At 44.9% G+C, this 18760-nt stretch overlaps 2 protein-coding genes and 1 long non-coding RNA gene across 4 annotated transcripts; 2 read left to right on the forward strand and 1 right to left on the reverse strand.

Annotated features, from left to right (window-relative positions):
• The first annotated feature begins 166 nt into the window (after positions 1-166).
• On the forward strand, positions 167-5897 carry LOC102703197 (UDP-glycosyltransferase 83A1-like). Its single transcript, XM_006650553.3, has 4 exons — positions 167-957; positions 1060-1810; positions 4380-4807; positions 4906-5897. The coding sequence occupies exons 1-4, from the start codon at positions 486-488 to the stop codon at positions 5778-5780; spliced, it is 2526 nt and encodes an 841-aa protein (XP_006650616.2). The 5' UTR covers positions 167-485; the 3' UTR covers positions 5781-5897.
• LOC107303945 lies at positions 861-4415 on the reverse strand. 2 transcript variants are annotated; one of them, XR_001549937.2, is made up of 4 exons: positions 4141-4415; positions 3943-4061; positions 3224-3298; positions 861-944 (listed from the first exon to the last, which is right to left on the reverse strand). It is a non-coding gene; the product is annotated as an uncharacterized LOC107303945 (long non-coding RNA). The 2 variants fall into 2 exon arrangements; XR_005811353.1 differs by having other exon boundaries at positions 3943-4415.
• Positions 5898-16329: 10432 nt separating the features above from the next.
• On the forward strand, positions 16330-18760 carry LOC102703473 (UDP-glucose 6-dehydrogenase 3). The gene is made up of 2 exons (XM_006650554.3): positions 16330-16449; positions 16959-18760. Exon 2 carries the CDS (start codon positions 16973-16975, stop codon positions 18413-18415), a length of 1443 nt encoding a protein of 480 aa, XP_006650617.2. The 5' UTR covers positions 16330-16449; positions 16959-16972; the 3' UTR covers positions 18416-18760.

The following is an 18760-nucleotide window of genomic DNA, read 5'->3' on the forward strand; positions in this document are numbered from 1 at the left end:
ACTCTCTCTCATTGATTAGTAAGCCTCCATGCACTTATTCCTACTCCTAAGTACTAGCTTCCGTAGCCTCTCTTCACAGTCAAACTCAGATTGCTCAATTTCTTTTCTTGGCGAGCCTCCGCATCAGAAGGAGCATGTGGCGGGAGGCCGGCGATTCTTCAAGAGCTCACCTGTACAAATGGCTGCCGCTCAAAACAACACATTTTCTTTACACCAAGTAGCCGCAGAAAAAAACCAAAGTAAAAGTACATAAGGACAACAGGGTAGTACAAAATAGATGATGCATGGATCACGATCAGATGGAACGACAACAATTTGATCGTCTTTGCTAGCTAAGCACATCACATCCCGATCCACATTCACTTAATCTATCCACCAAAAGGAACGGCAACTGACAGCTTTCTTGCGTATATCACAGAATCACACCCTGCACGAGATTGCTCTAGTCTTGCAGTTGCACCTGCACACTCACTCCACTGGCATCCATGGCTGCTCCTCAGCCTCATGTCATGGTCCTACCCTTCCCTGCACAGGGCCATGTCATGCCTCTCATGGAGCTCTCTCACCGGCTCGTCGACCTCGGCTTCGAGGTCGACTTCGTGCACACCGACTTCAACCGCGACCGCGTCCTCAGGGCCATGGCGGACGAGACGGGCGCGATCCGGCCAGGGATTCACATGGTGTCCTTCCCGGACGGCATGGGCCCTGCCGGCGACCGTGCCGACATCGCCAAGCTGGCCGATGGGCTGCCGGCCGCCATGCGCGGCGGCATCGAGGAGATGATCAGGTCGGAGGGGATCAGGTGGGTGATCGCCGACGTGTCCATGGCCTGGGCGATGGAGCTGGCTGCCACGGTGGGTGTCCATGTCGCCTTGTTCTCGACCTTCTCCGCCGCCGTGGTGGCGCTCAGGATGCACGTTCCCAAGCTACTTGAGGATGGCAACCTGGACGAAAATGGTAGGAACAAATCAGCAATCATCCTTTTAGCAGAAAAGCAAATCCTGAATTGATCAATTGAAGCTGTGGTTGATTAAGATCAAGAACGTGTAACTATTGCAGGGAATGTGAAGAGGAACGAGATGATCCGGCTGAGCCCCACGATGCCGCCCGTACGAGCAGGCGAGCTGCCCTGGGTCACCCTCAGCGGCACGCCGGAGGGGCGCAGGATGGTCATCCAGAACGTGTTCAAGACCAATCCGGCGATATCATCAGCCGAGGTCATCATCTGCAACACGTTCCAGGACATCGAGCCTGGGGCGCTAGCCCTCGTCCCCAACGCGCTGCCCGTGGGCCCGCTGGAGGCGCCTGCGACGGCGAGGTCAACCGGCCATTTCTGGCCGGAGGACCAGACGTGCCTGGCGTGGCTCGACGAGCAGGAAGCTCGCTCCGTCATCTACGTGGCGTTCGGGAGCTTCACCGTCTTCGACATGGCGCGGGTCCAGGAGCTCGCCGACGGGATGGTGCTCACCGGCAGGCCATTCCTGTGGGTGATCAGGCAAAACTTCGCCAACGGCGTCGGCGAGGGATGGCTGGAGGAGTTCAGGCGCCGTGTAATCGGCAAGGGGATGATCGTCGGCTGGGCTCCTCAGCAGCGCGTGCTCTCGCACCCGTCGGTCGCCTGCTTCGTGTCGCATTGTGGGTGGAACTCGACAATGGAAGGGCTCCGGCATGGCGTGCCGTTCCTGTGCTGGCCGTACTTCGCCGACCAGTTCTGCAACCAGAGCTACATATGCAATGTGTGGGGGACAGGAATGAAGCTCCTGGCCGATGAGAGAGGGGTTGTCACCAAGGAGGAGATCAAGAACAAGGTCGAGCAGCTTCTCGACGACAAGGAAATCAAGGTGAGGGTGGCAAAGTGGAAGGATGCGGCATGCACAAGCATAGCAGAGGGAGGGTCCTCGCATGAAAACTTGCTGAAGTTTGTGAATTTGCTAAGAGGACAGTAGTAACCTAGATGGAAGATGGTCGAAATTATTTTGACCTCAGAAGTTGGAAACTTGGAATTAGCTATTGGGTCTCTTTAGCCAATTCGTGGGATAAGAACATACTCCCTCTGATTTTTTTTATTTGACGTTGGTGACTTTTAGATATATGTTTGATTGTTCGTTCTATTCAAAAATTTTATCTAACTATACAAAACTATAAATCATGTTTAAAGTTTCTATAGCAAATGTCAACTATATATATCGGTAGAAAAAATAGACGACGGCAAGTGAGAAGTAGAAAACGATGGTAGGTAGAGGATAGGGGATATCCAGGTTCAGACTCTCAATGGTAGATAATAATCTACTCCTGCTCATGTTGTATTATGAGGTGGAAACATATCGCAAACAAGTTGTTGCACAATATGCTATGTCGTGATTACTCAGAGAGCCCCCTGCCTCACCTTATATACCAAGGGGAAGGGTTATAAAGATCGAAACCTAATATAATAAGACTAAGCATGTCCGATTCATACTTGGCTAGTTATGAAAATCTAGACATAGTAAACCAAATTCTTACCATATCACTAGCCGGTTACAGCCCAACATCTTTCTTTACAATTAGGGGCCCCCTTATAAGAATGCGTACAGTATATGTGTATAGCCTATATCCGGTTATTCTATAGTAACAAATAAAATTATAATAAAATAATTAATGATTATATATTTTTTTGAAAAAGACGAACAATCAAATGTAGACCTAGAGGTCAACGGCGTCAAATAAAAAAACGGAGAGAGAACCATTTTCTGGGAAAGAGTACTAGGTCTAGGAACCTTTTCACCGGTGCTAAATGTAATGCACTATAATAAAAAGCTATAGTTTTTATTATTCAGATGATGCATACACAAGTACTGAAAGTGACGCGGACAACATCAGAAAAGAACTTTTTTTTAGTTCTCTAAACCATCAATCTCTAGTACCTTGAAACACTACAGCTAGGAATAAAGTGTGATACTATTAACAAAGGAATGCTGGATGCAAACCATTTATACCAAGCCAGGTAGAGCTTACTTCTTTATTAGAAATGGAAACCAATTCGAGAACTAAAGCTGAGAATCAAGTTTAGCTCAAATTTTAAGTTAGAACAACTCGTCAACAAGGACATGTGGAGGAGCATGCGGATATTCATGAGCTACAGCAAGTAAACATGCATCTGCATTCAAATTTCAGACCCAAACATCATATTCCTTGATAAAAGGGCTCCTGATGCATCAACTAATTGGGTAAGGAATTAGCTCACCTGAAAAAATGCAGGCACCCAGAAAACCGGAGGGATGGTTGCTCTTCAAATGTGACCAATTTACTCCTAAACGACCTGAAATGTTGCCTTTCAGCTAGAAGTCCAAAGTATCATGATGAATCCAAATAGCTGAGATTGTTCATTGAGACTAAGGTCCCAGCATTTGAATTATGTATTAGCATACTGTCCACAAAGCCAAGGTGAATAAAAGAAGCCACTATTATTAATTTGCAGGTGAGAAATCTGCATTAGTTCTCAACATAAACAGATGAAACTACTCATAAAAAAATCAAAACCCAGTTGGTGTTTGGTAACAGCCGATAGAATATACCATGAATGAAATAACTTGATAAGCATGATTTTCACAAATGCTGAAAACTCTGTACTTTCCACTGCAGTATTGCACCATTCATCATAAAATTATCAACATTCAATTTTCTAAAGTTGTTCTGAATAAGTGCTCAAGAACCAATATATATGACCGGTTCAGAATTTATCTTATTTTCCAGATGAATTATATGATGCTCGTCTTTTAGTATGACTAACAAAATTTCAGAAAGAACTTCAGTTTGTGAAAAAGAAATTTCTGGAAAGAACTTCACACATTTTATTATGGGATGGCAATTCTTTTTACCTACTCAAATCTAGTGAAGCTCCTTATGCATAATGAATAGGCAAGCTAGCAGAAGCTTAATAACAGGAATATGTCACATACTCACATGTGCATAAGGTATGCAAATATGGTAGTCATTTCATACACGGCCACATCTAGCAGCAATCAAATGTCAATCCCGTGTGGCATCTCCTTCCTTATAATATATTGACTATTTTGCTTGCCCTAACATGACAAAGACAGCAACGTGGTCATCAAGTTTGATAATTTAGTTAATAAGTTATATAAATGATTGTTTGATTACCTTTTCTTGGGAAAGGAGAAACCTACACTCAACAGATTACATATTTGCTGATGCAATAGGAATGCCTATGTGGCCCTTGGTGTACAAAGTCTATTGGACCTATCAGGCTATATCTATCCACAAGAAGTCCAGTATTTCATCTCAAAAGCTTCTTGTAGCCATAGACCATTCTAAGAAGACATATTTCAATCTTCCATGGCTGCTGCTGCTCAACCTCATGTCATGGTGCTACCCTTCCCTGCACAAGGCCATGTCATTCCGCTCATGGAGTTATCTCATAGGCTTGTTGAGCAAGGCTTCATGATTGATTTTGTAAACACTGAGTTCAACCACAACCGTGTCCTGAAGGCCTTAGCAGAGAAAGGAACAATCCCTGGTGGAATTCGCTTGCTTTCCGTTCCAGATGGTTTGGGCCCTGCTGATGACCACACAGACATCGGCAAGTTGGTACAAGTCTTACCGTCTGCTATGCTTAGCCTCCTGGAGAAGATGATCATATCCAAGAAGATCAAGTGGGTAATAGTAGATGTGTCCATGAGCTGGGCGCTAGAACTGGCTACCACAGTGGGTGTCCGTATTGCCTTGTTCTCAACTTACTCTGCAGCTGTTTTTGCACTCAGGATGAACCTTCCTAAACTGATAGAGGATGGTATTCTTGATGAAACTGGTAAGGACAACTAAATCACCCGCAACAAAGTAATTTCTGTGTCACGTGTTTATTTACTTCATATGGTTTAACCAGCCAAACATACGCCATCTATGCAGGGAATGTAAAGAGGCATGAGATGGTCCAACTGATGCCACCCATTGATGCAGCTGAGATCCCTTGGGTCAGCCTTGGCAGCACCCAAGAAAGACGGAGATTTAACATCCAAAATGTCTTTAGGACCAACCAACTGATGGCTCTAGCTGAAGTTATTGTATGCAATACTTTCAGGGAAATAGAATCAGAAGCATTGGCTCCCCTTTCGAATGCACTGCCTGTTGGTCCACTTGTAGCACCTGCTTCAGGGCAAACAGGCCATTTCTTGGCTGAAGACCTGACCTGCCTCACCTGGCTCAACACACAGGCCCCCGGCTCCGTTATCTATGTGGCCTTTGGGAGCTCCACCATCTTCGACGTAGCACAGTTTCATGAGCTTGCCAATGGGCTTGCACTCTCTGGCCAACCATTTCTGTGGGTTGTGCGACCAAACTTCACCAATGGAATCCAAGAAGATTGGTTCAATGAATATAAAGACTATGTGGGGGGCAAGGGGTTGGTCGTCAGCTGGGCTCCCCAGCAACGAGTACTATCACACCCTTCAATCGCTTGCTTCATGTCGCACTGTGGGTGGAACTCAACAATGGAAGGAGTGCTGCACGGTGTCCCGTTCTTGTGTTGGCCTTATTTTTCCGACCAATTCTGCAACCAGAGCTACATATGCAATGTGTGGGAGATAGGCATTAAGCTTGACCGAGACATCAAAGGGATTGTCACACAGGAGGAGATCAAGAACAAGGTGGCACAGCTGCTAGGAGACGAGGGGATCAAAGAAAGAGCTGCGACACTGAAGGCGACGGCCCATGCAAGCATCCAAGAGGGGGGTTCCTCGCATCAGAACTTTCTGAAGCTTGCGAATTTTCTAAGAGAACAATGATATTTCAGAATTCAGAATTAACTGATACATAGATCACTGAAGTCTTGATGCAGCCAAATAAGATCAATCTGTCAATAAAATAAACGGAATGCACGCCTTAATAAAAGATTCCATTGTTTGATGCCAACTACTCTTTTTAAGTCTACTATTTAATGTAGCAAGTTGTACTAGATTATGAAACGGCTTAATACCATCATTGGAGCAAGACAGAGTTATGTGAAAGCTCTTTGCGTCAACCACCGGAAGTGTAAATTTGACTCTATTAGCTGGTTCCCAATCTACATAGTGACAGGAGATGCTCATGAGAGAAAATGCGAGTTAGTAAGTAAAGCAGGACACTCTGCATGCCTTGAGACAGAGTTCACCGATGCACTGAAGGTGTTCGATGGAATGCCCAATGCCGGACTCCGGCGACGAAACGCAGCGTGGCCCTCATTGGACGATGCACATCTCGCAGTAGGAAAATGAGCAAAAGACGGGAGTAACAAGATCCTTGCCGTTCCCATACCCGCGGCGGCGGTTCGACGTGGCGCGACTGATGCCCCCGCAGCTCCGCCGCGGCAAAGGCGGTTGGTCTGGGGCAACCGACCATGGCGCCGCGCCAGCGCGCGCGCACCGAATCGGCTCCTCCAACTCCGTGGCCTCCCCACGCTCCACGCCTCCATGGCACTCCGCCGCCCCGACCCCGCATCCGCGCGAACGCGAATGCCGCCGCCATGGCACTACGCCACTCGTGAGTCGTGACCTCGTCGTGCGTCGTAGGTAGATTTCCGTTTGTAGGATCCATTTCCGTTTGGGTAGGTTGGGCCGTTCAGCTATTTTACGGAGGAAAGAAAGCTCGGTCCAAGTTGGGCTGCCAGTGTATGGGCGTAAGAAGAGTCCTGCAACTGCAGCGTTTCTTCGTTTGACTGGGCCGCTCTTGGTCCGGAACAGTACAAATAGTCCAACACCTATCAAACGCCCAGCCCACAACGTCCATGTTTTTTTTTTTTTTGTTTCAAGAAACCCACCGAACTGGGAAGGAACTTAGGAACAGCTTGCTGGTTTGGTTTGTGATCTAAATTGGTCTCGCCAGTATTCGGTAATTTTAATAGTATTAGCGTTTTTTTGATTGAAGTAAAATGGGTGATTTTTAAAAACCAAATGATATATTTAAAAATAAAAAAATAATTTATGTGCAAAAATTTTATATACGTGTGTTAGTGATCTAAAAGCTGAAGCTAATAAAAAAACTACAGTGAAAGAACCATACAATTTACTTTAAATTATGTTTAAAAATTCAAATTTTGGCATATATATATAGAAGAAAAGCAGAAAGATAGGGATAAAAATATGGCAAACCTTGAAAGAATAGACCACTTTGATAATAACTTAAGTACTCCCTTTTTTTATTTGAATAGTTGATTTTAAATCTATGTTTGATTATTCGTCTTATTTAAATCTTTTATAGAAAATGCAAAATTATAATCCAGGCTTAAAATGTCTCTAGTAACAAATTAAATTATAATAAAATAATTAATAATTATATAAAATATTTAAATAAAATGAGTATATAGATATAGACCTAAAAGTCAACGACGTCAAATAAAAAAGGAGTGGAGGGAATACTAACTTAGGTTATTTTATCTTCAATCCAAACACAAAATTACCTTACTACAATTGATCATACCAAAACTTGTGAACATTTGTTCTCTCGTCTTTTTGTGTTTGCCCAAAATTTAAATTTCGAGCCTTAAATTTAAAGTTGATTTGGCCGTTTATTAATCATGATTTATTTTTTAGTCTCCATTTTTTTATCGCTAAGAATATATATATATATATATATATATATATATATATATATATATATATATAAGTTTTATCCATAAATTTTTTTTTACCAATACTGGTAAGGTCACTTCTGATTTCAGAACAAACCAACCCAGCTCGCCAACGAGTTGCAACATTTATCACGGACAAGGAATCTGTCGCTCTGTCGTGTCTTCATCCCAGCAAGCTGCGCGGCAATACGGATCCTAAACAGTTTGCACGAACGTCGTCGAAGCCGTAATCGTGCACGCACGCCACCATTCCCCACCGGCCACCGCCAACGCGCCGCCGCAAGAAGCCGCGCACCGCGCGAGACGCGCCGAGTTAGAAACCAGCACGGCAGCCCGCACGGGCACAAGCCGTCTGTAAAAAAAAAAAAAACAAAGCACCGCCTCGTCTCGTCTCGTGGCCGGCTGCTTCGGAGCAAGCACACTCGATCCAGCACATTTCACCCGCGACGCGATGTCCCGCGCCACCACCGTCTCGAACTCGGCGAGAAGGGAAGGAAAACGACTCGCCTGGACCGGGGCGGCGATGCGATCGCGGCCCCCGTGAGGCGAACCCGTCGAACGACCGCTCGGTTGGTTAATGGCTTTGGCGCTTCTTCCCACATGCGCCAAGAATCGTAGGAAACACCGTGTTCCTCTGCCGGCCAGCTTGTGTCGTCTTGTTTGAGAGCACACGAATTGGTAACCCAAACTGCCCGAGAGCGTACAGGCTTATGTGTACTAAGCTTCAAAAGATTTGGCACAAGATGACTGGAAGAATGTGTTCAGATACTCGAACTACATGCTGGTACGTATAATGCACGTGCTCAAGTTAAGACTTCAGGGAAAGAAAACAAGCCACACGGCTGCAGAAGTGCAGAGTTTAGCATGCAGTGTACAAAACTAAAAGTCGTTGAGTGCACAAGCATAACCCTTCTGGTTTCAACAGTTGCAGCTTCCCACTGTTGCTGCTCCAAGGGTACTAGGAGTACAAAAGAACCTGAACTTTCTTTGCAGAGAAGATGGCTTCTCATCACCTCTCCCCGTTAGGTGAGCCTGGCTGCCCACATGTTCCCTAGCACATTGCAATGTGCCCAAAGTAGACAAACCATGTTGGCCATCATGGTCCATGATTAGAATAAAGGAGAAGGGAGGATAAAAAAAAAACACCACCAAATGACTGTAGGTTGTTGGTGCATGCCCATTTTCTCTGCTCCCTCTAAGCCTAACTGAACATTGTTTTTCATTAGCTCGATTGGTACCTCTCCTAACTTTGCCAAACTCACATCACATGTACTGCTACGAGCACTCACTAGGCCCGGAAATTTGAAGGCCAACGACCTGCTAACATCACAGAGAAAGCAACACATTTCTCCCCATTCTTGACGAAATTGTACCGACCATCCCGGCTCCAATCGCGGACCGTTATCCAGGTGTCCACTTTTAGGCAAGGATTTCGTTGAGGTTGTCTTGAGTGTGTGCAGCAGTGCAACTGTGCAAAGAGTTCGTTAGAAGATGCGGATGGAGTATAGTGCAAGCAAAAATTTATGTTGTTTGATCATGTGTGATGTATGAATTAGTGTGGTTTTTGTTAATTCCAGTATTTGATCAGGAATTTTAGTCCCAGCATCTGAACCTTTTTTTTTAAGTGATCATATGATTAGTGTGGTTTTTTAATTACAATGTCAAGGTTTGAGTGCATGTGATCAATATCATGACATGGTTCTTCCTACATACATCATTTCCGTTTGATGGCAAAGGTACAACACCTTTAAGTAAACTTTTGTTAGGGACGATAATCACCTTTAAGTAAAAACTAGTGCACTATTACAGCAGGCATATATGGAGCACCTTGATCTAAAAGAACAGGAGAGATAATTACTTGATCTTCTGAAGAAAATTACACGACGCCGAATAACAACAAACTCAGAAAAAGACGCAAGCCAAACAAAAGAAAGAAGAAGAAGAAGAAGAAAAAAAACAGGAGAGTCTCCAACGACCAAACAGCAGCCAAATTGACGTCGCTTTCCATCCCATTGCTCTCCTCCCTGTTGGACTGTTCCGATCGGCGATCCGTACTCGCCGTTCTTCCGTTTTGCGTGCGGAGGACGCATGCATCCATCTATCGATCCATCCGCCACCAAAACGCTCTAAATCCCGCGTGCTGGTTGATGCATTTTCTTGATCACTTGAGTGGCACTCAAAAGCGAAATCATCGTCAACCTTATTTCTCTCTGTTAGTTGCTTCTTAACCGAAATCTGATGGAGGAGATGGTACTGGGATTGCGTTTTCTTTCCTTTGCTTGCCTCCGATGTCGGTGGGCTCTGTGCTAAGGTCATGTTTAGTTCCTAAAAATTTCCGCGTTCAATCGTCACATCGAATTTTTATATACATATACAGAGTGTTATATAGTTTAAAAATAACTAATTGTATAGTTTGAAAGAAATTTACGAGACGAACCTTTTGAAACTAATTAGTCTATGATTAATCATAACTACTACAGTAACTCAGATGTGCTAATACATATTACTTAGGCTTAAAAATTCGTCTTGTGGCTTTCTCACACCCTATGTAATTAGTTTTTTAATAGGACGCCGAAATAGTCTTCTAATATCCGGTTAAATATTCGTTGTAACATGCAACTAAAAAATTTCGCGAACTAAATAAACCCTAAATTATTGTTGGGGAGTGCCTTGAGATGCAAATGGTCATAGCAGTGTTTGTTTAAATGTCTCTTAGGGGGTACTTTCTCTTTATTATTTTGTTGTTGCGATCGTTGTTGATGTTGGTGGTGGTTGTTTTTATTCATCATTGATATGTTGTATTGTATTTTATGACTAGGTTGGTCATAGAGAAAATGGTATATTTTAGGATCTTTTTAATAAAAATATAAGGGTCTACTTGATGGAGCTATATAGCTCATAAACCATAAACCTCTACATAAAATTCACTTGATTTTAGCGTTAGTTTAAGGTTTTTTACTCATCCTTGATTAAAATTATTTTTTGTCGTAGCAGTCACATGTATTTGTCTTACAAAGTCGCAACCTACAAAATTGTTTGTGGATTTTTTATTAGGTGGAACAGAATAGATGATTTTGGTTTGTATAGGTCATGGTATATTGACTTATGTCTATCAGGAAATAAATTGAACTTAGAGTGTATCATTTTTAGCCGGAAAAAAACGTCCGGTGCTTTCGCAAATGCTAGTGCTAAGCTATTTTTATCTCTTTTTTCATATGTCTGTTTACCAAACTATTAAACGATATTTTATTTTGAAATATATATATATATAAAAGTTATTTTACAAATCATATTTTCTTTAAATTAGCGGTAACTAATAATTAATCATAGCTAATGGCTTCTCCGTTTTTCGTACACTAATTAGCTGGCGTTTGCAAACGGGACATTATCGCCTTTCCTGTTTCCTAGATTGTGACTTTGAGCAAGAAAATGAGAAAGAAAGGCGAAGTGTTTTAGTTGAAAGTAATCGATTAACACCCTATTAAAATGTCTTTTTGTTTATGTGACTTTGTAAAACATCTATGATTCCCGTGTTACCATGTCACCGGGGATCATATCTAGCAAGGGTTCCAAGAAGTATTCATGCTATGGTGGTGAACTCAAACTTCTTCAAGTTCAGAGGGGAGGACGAGAGAGAGGTTGTTAGGGGTGCGTTACAATAAATTTCCTCACTTTCCGGCTAACCTTTTTTTTCTCTTTTCTGTAACTCGTCTAGTCGTCTATGGTTTTTACATTTCATATTGAATATAATTGGTAGTCCTTCTTTTGGTTTTCCAAAAAAAAAATCCCCAATGACTAAATTAGCTAAGAGCTTTAAATATTACCTAATATAGGATGACAAAAAAATATATTAATAGAAATTATATAGCTAAACATATCGGGGCGTTTCTCTCTTAGTTCGAAGTTCAAACAAATGAGGAGCTGGTTTTGTGGGAAGAAGTAACACTCACGTAGTACACATTAGGCAGTTAATATCTGAGCGTTGTAGCAGTGACATTCTTATCATCACCACCAGTGTCTTAGATGATAGGTGTACAAGAGTAACATGTATTTACGAGAAAATACATGTCCGTATGTATCTTGTGATTAATCGAGAAAATAGATCGAGCAGGACCTCTCGCCCACGAATAAGTTCGACTCGGCCGGAGAGATGACAGCAGGTCAATGGCCACGCAATGAACCGTATGGTGTAACTATAAGAAGAGGTGATTGTTTAACGTATTAATAGAAAAAAATCAAACGATATATTTATAAACAAAAAATAATTTATAAATAAAAATTTTATATATGTATTCTTGATGGTCTAGAAACCAAGGTTAAAAAATAAAATTTAATAAAAAACGTAAAATCAACTTTAAAATTAAAATTAAAATTTTGGATTTATGAGAGAACCGAGAAGGAGGGGCGAAGGATCTCCTCAAAGTTTCGATGCTGCAGCATCTTTTTTTTTTTTTTTTGCCCTTTTACCGAGCATTCTGCTTCTCTTTCTTTGTCTTATAACCAACCGCCAGAGATGGCGTCGTGCCATTCCCAGAAGCTTTCCGCCGTCGACTTGGCCCTGCACGTGGTAAGCGGCCGCCCGCAGGTCGACAGCGACAGCGGCAGGCAGGCAGGTGGGTGTGGTAGTACACCGTGCCCCGTTCTTCTCCTTGCTGGCCCGTGGTCTCCTAGTAGCATCCTACCAGTCTATCTATCTTACTCTTCATCCTAGAAATAAAGAATAAAAAGCAAAAGTTGAGTTTCAGCAGAATATTTATCTCATCATATATTTTTAGATGTTATTCATATTAGAAGAGAAACTCTATATGTAGATATTCTTTCTCCAACCCTCCAAATAGATATAGAGGATATCATATATAGATGATCTGCGGGATCTACTGAAGTACAAAGGGATATGGAGGATGAAAGTGTTTTAGATAGTCATTCAAATGAATGATATGAATGACCAGATTTAGATGAGTTGTTAGGATGCTCTCACCTTGCCGACCACACGCTGTAACTGTGCGTGTGCAAAACCGGCGTCGCAACTCGCAAACGGACGCTTACTGTACACCCGCCCGTCGGTGCCACCGCGCAACACGGGAGGGGGAGGGGGAGGGCGGGGGGAAGAAAAAAACGGCGGCGGAGGGGCGCACGGCACGATGGAAACGCAACGCGGGGTCAAAATTCTGCTCGACACGGCGGGAGGGGCACGCGCGCTGCGCGCACCGGGAGTTCGTTCCAGCTGATCACTCATCGGTGTCGCCGTCTCATGGGCGCGGCTCCAGGCTGGCTGTTCGTCCCGTCTGGACCGGGCTGCGGCGGTGCGTACGTGCGATGGATGCGCCACCGGTGAAATCCGCGTGGCTATCGGCGTTGCGCTGCGCGGCAGCTTCGAACCGGAACGGGCCCCGTCCCGTCCCGTCGGCGTCTGCTGACTTGGACTAGTCGTTTCTCACGTGCACAAAAAAGTCAGAAAAAAAAAACCGTATTGTATTGTCGTTGCCTTGCTGGTGCAGTGGTCTCTTGGCATTTCTGTACGAGAGGAAATGGCAGTTGGGAGGAACTCTCCGTGTAGTCCATTCGGTGTTTTCATTTTTTATCAGATTTATCGGCATCCAATATTAACATTTTATTTTTAAATAAGATTAGTATAACTACATTTATGTATTTTTACCATCTGTCGGTGCAGCGCCTGCGGCAGTAGAATCGGCTCCTCACTCCTGCTGCCGCTCCACGTAGTGAAAAGGGCATGAAAAGAACGTGTACTTTTTCTGCTGAAAACCACGAGCCCACATGTTTGGTAGTAGTAGTAGCAGTAGCAGTGTGTACAAAAGTAGACAACGGCCATGTTGGCCAATGGTTCTCGTTGTCATCGTTCGAGGGCAAAAATTAAAGAAGGGATGATGAACCAAAACAGTATATTTATGAAAAAAAAGTAATTTATAAATAAAGGTTAATGATAAATCACGGTAATAAATCGTAAAAGAACTTTAAGCGAAAGGTGGACAGCAAAAAGCGCGCACACACTAGTGAAGTGAAGTTGGTAATACATCACACTTATCTCTGCTTGCAATCCTAATTAAACCGTTTCTGTCCATCCTAATTGAGCAATTGGCACCACTCCTAACTTCGCCAAACCCACAACACATCCGCACCCACTGCTGCAACTGCAAGCATTCACTAGGCCTCAGTGGCAGTAAGCTCACAGGATAACTACACTCACCTCACAATTCTTGACGAAGGCAGGCGATCACGTCGACGATCCGGCTCCGTCGACAGTCCATTTTTAGGCAAATCTCACCCGGTTTAGCACCCTGAAAAAGATAAGTCTCAAAATGGCATAGCTGTGATGCAAACAAGGAACACAATCAGATGATACATGCCCAAAGAGGAATAGATTTAGTGCCTTATCCTCGCATTTACGTTTTTTTCCTTAACTATTTCGTGGCAGCAATTAAATCACTGCACTACAAAACGGCACTCTTCACTCCGGGATCCAAAAGAATTCCCCAAACCCAGATCAGATCAGAATTCAGGACATCCACTCGACGCCGTCGCCGTCGCTCTCCGGCCAACCAAACCAACCAATCAACCGCGACGCCGCAGCAGCCTGCAGGTAAAAACATTGCAGCAAGAAATCTCTTCCCGTGCTGTCCCAATCTGCGTGTGCTTGATGTTTCTGTTAATCTTTTGCGTGTGATCCGGGGAGCCCGGGTAGATCCATCCATCGATTTCACCGTAGGGAGCGGCTCAATTTTACAGCGATATATGTTCATGTGTGGGGCTGATGGCTGATCACTCCGGCCAGTAGCTAGCTGTTGATCTGTGATGCGTTTCATGGTCGCTTGAGAGTCACTCAAAGGCGAATCAATCATAACTTTTCTTGCTTTCCTTTTTTTTTTCTTCGGGGTGGTTAGCCTCTTCTCCTGCCGTTGCAACCGATTCGGGTGGGGGAGGAGGAGATGGTGGTACTGCCGAGGACGCTGCTTTTCTTCTTCTGTTTGCTCCTCCCTCCAACGTCGGTGACCTTCTCCTGGGTCAATTATTGTTGGGGAAGATGCAGATTAACTTGTAGGTTAGTTGTTTGCTTAGTGAATGAATGCCTCTTACTGAGGTTCTCTGTGTTGTATTTAGCTGTCCTGATAGTTGTGATTGACAATGTTTTGCTGGGGACTTCTTTTTTTTTTTTTGCAAAATGTCTATGCGTTGTTATGGAATTAAAACAAAATCATATTGACACACTGCAGAGAAGAAAATGCATTTTCAAGTCATAATTTGAGAGTTGATTGTAGGGTGATGACGACCGATTTAGCATTCACCATCATCGTTAATCTATTTTATGGTAGTATAGATATTTAAAAAACACAAATGCTTCGTTCATTTGTTTTGTATGTGGGTGCAGTATTTTTTTATTTGTACGAATCATGATGAACTTGTGTGCATAAAGGTAGAAAACAAAATTGAAGTTAAGAAACTGGGGTGTCATTTTCAAGAAAGAAATGTTGGAGTTTTTTGCTTGCTTGTTAGCTTGAAGCCTGGAACATGTGATAGTCCTTGACTTGGGAAGTTGGGATTGTTTAATTAAATTAACGAACTAGCGGCTTTTTCTAAATGATGCCTTAAGAAAAACGAGAAATGAAGATTGAATCATTAAGTATGCTAGTTACAGTAATCAAATAGAAGTGACTTAACACCAAGAAAGTTCTCCCCTTTTCCTTTTTGTGTTTAAAGAAAGCCTCAAGAATTCCTCCATGGACGCTGAAGCTTCCCTGTTGAACAGCAACTGTATCTTAATCATATAACAGTATAAAAAAAATAATCATACACACACTTTGGTTGTTGAGAGTGTCACGTTGGGTTGCATCAGCATCACCTTCCTCCAATTTGTCATTGTCTACTGTCTGTCCTTGGAGGCTTCTACAGTTCTACTATACCTCTTCCTCTCACATGGATTGGGTACAGCTTGACATTTCTTACATCCAAATTTAACTCCATAATCTCTGCATTCTGGTCATATTTTGCATGGTCCTGGCCCCAATAATTTTGAAGCTGCCATATCTATCGACTCAAATCATTATCTAAAACTAAAATCCTGAGAGTGTCATATTGTACCATTCCCAAGTTACTACAGTTTTATTGTACAGTATTATTTCTGATGAATCTGAGCTTCAGTTCTCTGCACTGAACAAACAGCTTATTATCTCCTTTTGTTTATGAGTCCACTATTCCTTTTCCTAATAACGGGTTAAAACTTAAAAGGAGTAAAGAGGTTGGTGGTTTGCACTGAGAGCGAGTATAACAGTAGACTATAATTTAGCTATAAGCTGATGTGGAGGAAAGATATAATAAAAAAAAGTGAGGTTGGCTCTCATGCAAGAGCCAGCTATAGACCAACTCCAAAAAAATATATTAAATGTAAAAATAAGAGAAAGAGATAAGAGATAATAATTATAGCCAACCTTACCGTCAACCTGTTATATGTGTTGACTATAATATAAATTTATAGCTAGTGGTTAGGTTTACTATTATCTTGCTCTGCTAGGAACCTTTTAATAAATGCCTGAGAGTTTGGTGTGGCCCATGGATTGCGTGACTTCAACTTGTCAGGGCCAACTCACCTTCTCGTGTGTGTGTATGGATGCTGGTGTCTGACCGGCCTTTGACACAGTAAATTTCTCGACTGGAGTGGGGAGGGGTAGATCCAATTCGGTGGCTTCGTGGAGCGGCCGATATAAGGGGTTGCCTCTCTTCTCTGAACACACACACACAACTTGTAGGCAGCTTCTCTCTGCATACAGGAGGAGGTCTTCTTTCTTCTTCTCTAGTGACACCCTCCTCGAGATCTTGCCTGAACTTGCTGAGATCTGGTGAGTGTCTTTATTGAGATCTCGTGGATTAGTTGTAGTTTAGTTCGTAGTTTCTATGTGATCTTGCAAAGGTGTGTGCTTTCTTGATCTGTAACTGTGTTCGTTCTGGATTTCTCTGAAGATGCATGCTTGCTGTCTTCGGATCTGGGAGATCTCATTTTCTGGATCACGGTTTCGTTTTTTTTAACGGGTTAAAGTCGTGATTTTGGTGGCAAATTCACTTTGTTTAGGCAGGATCGTGTTAGAATTGTTGCGGCGATGGATCTCGTCCGTGTCTCTGATCCTCTCTTGGATGTAGTTTGATACTCTGCCCAAAACTACTCGATTTGATTGACCTCGCAATCCTGCGCATTCCCGTGTTTCTTGCGAGATCCCGGTTCGTCTGGCCGTGATCCGCGAGCCCCGATTGCTTGTGTTGACTCGGAAACGCGTTCACTTCATTCAGCTTGCTGCTGCCCCTGCAATCTCGTAATAAAAGTTGGGTTTTTTTTTTGGTTGTTTTTGTGCAGTAAGAGCAGGCAAGATGGTGAAGATCTGCTGCATCGGCGCTGGGTACGTCGGCGGCCCGACCATGGCCGTCATTGCCCTGAAGTGCCCGGCGATCGAGGTGGTGGTGGTGGACATCTCGAAGCCCCGCATTGACGCCTGGAACAGCGAGCAGCTCCCGATCTACGAGCCCGGGCTGGACGAGGTGGTGAAGGAGTGCAGGGGCAGGAACCTCTTCTTCAGCACGGACGTGGAGAAGCACGTCGCGGAGGCGGACATCATCTTCGTCTCCGTGAACACGCCGACCAAGACCCGCGGGCTCGGCGCCGGCAAGGCGGCCGACCTGACCTACTGGGAGAGCGCGGCGCGGATGATCGCCGACGTGTCCAAGTCGGACAAGATCGTGGTGGAGAAGTCCACCGTCCCCGTGAAGACGGCGGAGGCCATCGAGAAGATCCTGACGCACAACAGCAAGGGCATCAACTACCAGATCCTGTCCAACCCGGAGTTCCTCGCCGAGGGCACCGCCATCGAGGACCTGTTCAAGCCCGACAGGGTGCTCATCGGCGGCCGGGAGACGCCGGACGGGAGGAAGGCCGTGCAGGCGCTCAAGGAGGTGTACGCGCACTGGGTCCCCGAGGACAGGATCATCACCACCAACCTCTGGTCGGCCGAGCTCTCCAAGCTCGCCGCCAACGCGTTCCTGGCGCAGAGGATCTCGTCGGTGAACGCCATCTCGGCGCTCTGCGAGGCCACCGGCGCCAACGTCTCGGAGGTGGCGTACGCCGTCGGCAAGGACTCGAGGATCGGGCCCAAGTTCCTGAACGCCAGCGTCGGGTTCGGCGGCTCGTGCTTTCAGAAGGACATCCTCAACCTGGTGTACATCTGCGAGTGCAATGGCCTCCCCGAGGTGGCCAACTACTGGAAGCAGGTGATCAAGATCAACGACTACCAGAAGAGCCGGTTCGTGAACCGCGTCGTGTCGTCCATGTTCAACACCGTCTCCGGCAAGAAGATCGCCGTGCTCGGGTTCGCCTTCAAGAAGGACACCGGCGACACCCGCGAGACGCCGGCGATCGACGTCTGCCACGGCCTCCTCGGCGACAAGGCCCAGATCAGCATCTACGACCCGCAGGTGACCGAGGACCAGATCCAGCGCGACCTCGCCATGGGCAAGTTCGACTGGGACCACCCGATGCACCTGCAGCCGACGAGCCCCACGGCGTTCAAGCAGGTGAGCGTCGTGTGGGACGCCTACGAGGCCACCAAGAACGCCCACGGCCTCTGCATCCTCACCGAGTGGGACGAGTTCAAGACCCTCGACTACCAGAAGATCTACGACAACATGCAGAAGCCGGCCTTCGTCTTCGACGGCCGCAACGTCGTCGACCCGGACAAGCTCAGGGAGATCGGCTTCATCGTCTACTCCATCGGCAAGCCGCTCGACGCCTGGCTCAAGGACATGCCCGCCGTCGCATAAAGATGATGCCATTTCGCACCTCCGAGCTGCAGGAATTCGACATTGGATGGCTGGACTCTTATTCTTTATAGTTCGTTTTTTTTGCAGGAGACACACACCACCACATTTTCTCAGGCATAAAAAAGTTGGGCATAAGACTTGTGTTTCTGTATTAGTACTCATCGCTGTTGCAGTTTTTCTTTTCGTTTCATCGTTTGCACTGTTCTACTAGAAAAACCTATAATCCCCCCCCCCCCCCCCCCCCCCTGTTATGGCTCTGCTGTTTGGGAGCCATCTGAACGAAACTTTACTTGTATTCAGTGAACTTGTTATAGCCGAATTGATTATTCGATTGTATCCCCAAAT

Source organism: Oryza brachyantha, chromosome 3 (genome assembly GCF_000231095.2).
Source record: "Oryza brachyantha chromosome 3, ObraRS2, whole genome shotgun sequence".
Taxonomy (NCBI): domain Eukaryota; kingdom Viridiplantae; phylum Streptophyta; class Magnoliopsida; order Poales; family Poaceae; genus Oryza; species Oryza brachyantha.

Coding starts and splice junctions, on each gene's coding strand:
- LOC102703197 (XM_006650553.3), top strand. CDS start 486: ATGGCTGCTCCTCAGCCTCATGTCATGGTCCTACCCTTCCCTGCACAG. Junction 1,811..4,379: donor GAGGAGATCAAGAACAAGGT/CGAGCAGCTTCT, acceptor GCTACCCTTCCC/TGCACAAGGCCATGTCATTC. Junction 4,808..4,905: donor TGGTATTCTTGATGAAACTG/GTAAGGACAACT, acceptor CCATCTATGCAG/GGAATGTAAAGAGGCATGAG.
- LOC102703473 (XM_006650554.3), top strand. CDS start 16,973: ATGGTGAAGATCTGCTGCATCGGCGCTGGGTACGTCGGCGGCCCGACC.